The sequence below is a fragment of the Aythya ferina genome, assembly GCF_964211825.1.
Source record: "Aythya ferina genome assembly, chromosome: 1".
In the NCBI taxonomy this organism is placed as follows: Eukaryota; Metazoa; Chordata; class Aves; order Anseriformes; family Anatidae; genus Aythya; species Aythya ferina.
The window spans coordinates 179,620,826-179,625,825 of record NC_140296.1 but is presented as its reverse complement, the minus strand read 5'-3'; the positions used below and the strand labels follow the sequence as shown (position 1 = coordinate 179,625,825).

At 41.6% G+C, this 5,000-nt stretch overlaps 1 protein-coding gene across 13 annotated transcripts in view; it reads right to left on the bottom strand.

Moving 5' to 3' along the window:
- FOXP2 (forkhead box P2) overlaps positions 1–5,000 on the bottom strand; it is a 429,442-nt gene that overhangs the window by 39,932 nt on the left and 384,510 nt on the right. For all 13 annotated transcript variants that reach the window (XM_084518453.1, XM_084518456.1, XM_084518460.1 and 10 more), the window contains one exon: positions 3,527–3,614. In XM_084518453.1, the coding sequence (XP_084374579.1) occupies positions 3,527–3,614 (88 nt within the window). The remainder of the gene's footprint in view (positions 1–3,526; positions 3,615–5,000) is intronic.

Genomic DNA, 5,000 nt, shown 5'->3' with positions numbered 1-5,000 from the left:
ACTAAGACCATAAATTAGAAGGCCCATAGTGTCTCTTTAAAGTCCTGTGGACACTGTTAGCTATGGACTAGTGCCAACAGCTGTGAAGGGGTGAAGGGTCCTCAAAGCACAGTGCCTGCCAGGATTGTCTACACACTTCATCCTTTCCCACTGAGGTCCAGTTAGTGCCCCCTGCAATCTGCCATCATCAATCTAATTCAATAGAGTGACAGAGACCAGGCAGTGTGAAACACTGAACTCTGCCACTGAGTCGGCATCTACACTGCACTGGGTCTCATTACAACTGATGGGCCTTAACTTCACTATCCGTCAGACAAAGCAAAAAAAGGCATAATTGGTCACACTGCAAGCTAAATCTTCAGTTTTGCTGTTACAGTACAGCATTGCCTTTGTAAATTGTAAACAGTTCTTAAGAAGCCCTTAAACTGCCTTTAGGAAACATCACATTACTTTAAACTACTTTTTCCTAACTAATACTATTTTCTCATCGTATGCTACATAACTGTTTGTATTTTCAGACTCAAATTATCAAATAATAATAATGAAAAAGAACAGGAAGGAGTGTTTGAAATACATAACTTGTTGATAAAAGTATGAGAACTTAAAAGAGGAGAATGTATCTTACAACACAAAAATAATCTTTTTTTTTTTTTTTTTTTTTTTTTTTAAACAAGTATTCCAGTGGTATTGGCTTTGTATATATGCAAAACAATTACAACACTAACTGGAACTTGAATCACTTGTTGTTTAACTGTTGTTTAACACTGACATTTTCCAGAGACTTCTGTAATACTTTTTTTTCATGAATTCAGCTTGAGTTACACCTGTAGACTGAGACTGGACTAAGCAAACCAGCCTGTAAGTAATTTAGAACTGTAGGAAACTACCTGTATTACTGAAGATATTCTGGATATACTGGATATAATTTGGTCAGTGCAACTTTAATTAAAAAAACACTTGAGGCAGGGAGTGGGAAAAAGGTTTCTTCTTAGGCTTTATTTTTTTGTGTGTGTGATGCTTTAAAGTGATGCTATTTGCCATGATGTAAATTCCTAACAGAAAGTTAACACTGCCCTCCTGTATAAAAGAAACTAAAACTTTGCCTAGGTATATAAAACTTCAAATTCAAGGCAAATGACAATAAATGATATTATTTTACTTTCCCCTCATTGCTTTGTGTTCCTAGTATTAAAATACAAAAGAATCTAACAGTTTGCCTTGTCTGAAAGAAGAACAACTATTCTTGTGTGCATGCAAACAGTGAGGCACAAGGTAAGAAAGCTGAAAAGGGTTTACCCTTTTTCTCCATGTATCTACACAAACTAGAAAAAAAAATAAATCTCAGTCCCTCCTGCATCATTTGTGTTCTCCTGCACTGTCTCAAGAGGCTACAGATCTGCTGAAAAAATGCCCCCTGTACAGAACCACATGGTGTAAGCATCTTGCACAGTCATTCTGAAATGACTGTGAGGTTCATGCCAAGCATCAGCAGCCTGATAAGTGTTTCAGTACTGGGAGACCCAAGGAGTACTTGGTACTTCTGTAAACTGGATGGAGCATCACATATATGCAGTGATCCCTAATGGTTAGAGCCTGAGCAAGCCACACGAGTGTCATGGTCCCAGCCACAGGACCACCTGGGGACCAACCCCTGAGTGGGTCTGACATTACCTATCGACTTTCAGAAAAATGCCCACCATTGGGCAGAGAGTTACTTTGGGTAGAGCTATGCTCTTGTACTCCTTTGTCCAGCAGACAAGCATTGGGTCAGAAGGGGCAGAAAGAAAAGGGGTCCTGACCCCATTTCAAGAAGAGAAGACAGCTTGGATCCAGTCTCTGCTCCAGGGACTGCATTTTTCATTCATGATGAATGGCATTAGGGTCTTAGTTCAAGCAAAATACTGTAGACAATGCTGATGTTAGATAATTATTGCATAATTTATAATGTAAAAATCTTAAAGTAAAAAAAAAAAAAGTTTGTTCATGAATATCAACAAATTTCATGCAAGAAATATACAGCTTTAAGCCACAATCATTAAGGCAAGTGTTTTCATTTTAGCTTAGATTAATAGTTATATTGGGTTTATATGACATCATATTTTCTCTTTCCCCCTTCTCAAAGGAAAGGAAGTGGGAGTGAGAGAGAAATGTTGTGGAGTTTAATTGGACACTGGTGTGAAACCACCACAGTCCCTTTTGGTGCCCAGTGTGGGCTTGAGAAATTAAAGATAAGGATGATAATTGGGAGAAGTAACGGGCAAAACACAGACTGGACATGGTCTGTAATAGTTGTGAAGAATTTATGATGTAAAAATTGTGAAGACTATGTGTTGCCATAATGTTGTGAAGTGATGAGGGGTAGAATGTATGTAAATTGTACGTATTGTTGATGTTGTGATGATGTTATGTTGATTTTGGTACAGGGAATTTTTATTTTTTAAATGTATGTGAAGATTGTGATGAATGTGATAAAATTATATTTTAATGATAATTCTTAAATATGCTTTTCACAGAAGCATGGGGTAAAATGTATTGGGTTTATGTGGCACAGTATTGGTAGTAGAGGGGCTGCAGGGGTGGCCTCTGTGAGCACAGGCCAGCAGCTGCCCCATGTCACATCTGAGCCAGCTCCAGATGGCTCCAAAAGGGGCCCACTACTGGCCAGAGCTGAGCCAGTGAGCGACGCTGGGTGGGCCTCTGGGAGAGAGGATTGAAGAAAGTGGAAAGCAACTGCTGTGCAACAGCAGCTGGAAAAGAGAAGTGAGAAAATGTGAGAGAACCAGCCCTGCAGACAGCATGGTCAATGCAGCAGGAGGGCAGGAGGTGCTCCAGGCACACAGCAGCAGTTCCCCTGCGGCCTGTGGAGAGGCCCCTGGTGGAGCAGGCTGTCCCCCTGCAGCCCAGGGGTCCCACATGGAGCAGATCTCCACGCTGCAGCCCCCTCATGGGTGGAAGAGCCCCCGGTGGAGCAGGTGGCTGTGGCCTGGAGGAGGCTGCGGCCCATGGAGAGCCCCTGCAGGAGCAGGCCCCGGGCCAGAGCTGCAGCCCATGGAGAGGAGCCCACGCAGGAGCAGGGGGTCTGGGGGATGCTGATGCCCGTGGGGGACCTGTGCTGGAGCAGTTTGCTCCTGGGGGATGGACCCTGTGGTGTGGAGCCATGTGGGAGCAGTGCTTGAGAAGCTGCTGCCTGTGAGCTGCTCTGGGGAGGGGAGGTAGAAAATGTGGGGAGAGGGGGAGGAATGTGGGATTAGTTTGCTTTTAGTTTCTCACTGCTCTAGTCTGTTAGTAATAGGCAATAAATTATATTAATCTCCCTATGTTGAGTCTGTTTTGCCCATGAAAGTAATTGGTGAGCAATCTCCCTGTTCTTATCTCAACCCTTGAGCCCTTTCCATCGTATTTTCTCTCCCATTGTCCTTTGAGGAGGGGGGGTGAGAGAGCGGTTGTGGTGGAGTTTAGCTGCCCACCAGGGTGAAGTCACCACAATTCTAAATATGTAATGGGATAATACATCTGTGCAACAAACCTGTATTTCTAACTGCTGAACCACTTGCATTTGCACCCGACACTGAGCAGTGCTTCTGTCATCCAATGCATGTTCATTGTTAAGGTGCCTGGAGAAGAAAGAGAACACTAATAAAACAGTGTTAAGACAAGGAAAATTTCTTTATGAGTCCATTTTTCTCTCCTGTGCATATGGCTTCCATTAGTTTCAATGGGAGTTATGTGAAAAGATTTAGTTAGAACATGCCTTAGATACAATACAAAGTAACAAAATTGATTATTTCATTTAGTTCCACAAACTTTCTCAATGATGAATGCCAGATGCCCAGTTCCTATCTCCCAGACCACAGAAGCCATCTAAAAGCCAATGTAACTGTTTGTCAGTATTTGGTAGAGTCACTGAGCTGATTTCCACTCCCTGTCAGTGGTGTAGATGATCAGACAACCACCTTGTAAATGATTCTTCAAAAGATATAATTGTTTTCAGGCTGCTTGAACTACTGTAAATTGATGTAGACTTTGTTTAGATTTCTCCATCTGTTCTTCTTTAATCATTAAAGTGAAAGCACCAACAGAATGTCCTCTCCCCCTTCCTAAAACAGAGCTAGGCATTACTGAAAACACAGGGGAACAATCTGAGGAAGAGGGTGCAAAGTAAAGGCACCAGGAGGAATAACTACACACCTTACACACAGAGCAAGCCTCCTGGGAGAGATCCAATCTACACAATCATGCCATCTTAGCAAAACAAGCAATCCACGCTGCAACCAGGAAGGAGAACCACAGTGGGTGAGTACATGTACCTAAAGTGCAGACCAGACCCAAATGTCTGTGTCTCATATGATTCAATGGTGTGCACCTTTACAGAGCTCATTTAGTGCTGTTTATTTGGGTTTTGTTTTGTTTTGCTTGAAGGACAGTGATTTCTGTTTTTTCTTTTTCTTCTGTGATCAAAGAAAGCCCTTTTGGAGCTTTTGGAATGGTTTTGCTGCGCTATTGAGAAGAAAACTTAAGTATTAGGCTAAAGAAGGAAAGGGAGCAAAGGAGCATTGTCTTTGAATGTGGATTTACTGGCTACTCCCCCTGTTTGCAAGAGTTTTGTAGGTACTATCATAGAGTCACAGATGATCTCACAGCTGCGTGATCTATTATAGAGGAAAGATATCTCTCCCCCTTTTCTTTTTTAGCAGAATTATTCAGGGAACTATGCAGTTATTTGATTATTGATCTATGTAAATAACGTGCTTTTCGGTAACAGGGTAAAAATAAGGGGGGACAGCATCCTAATTTTAGTATGATTTGTATCTTTAATTTAAATCATGACATCACAATTTACGTCACAATGATAGAGTTTGCAGATGAGCGAAATATGACAGTCAGGTTCTGTTAACCCTTGCACAAGGAATGCTAGGGAAGATATAAGTAATTATGAAAGCTTTTTTTTGTTGTTGTTGTTCTTTTAGTGCAAAATTGTTTACTGGTGTACTTCCTTGTAG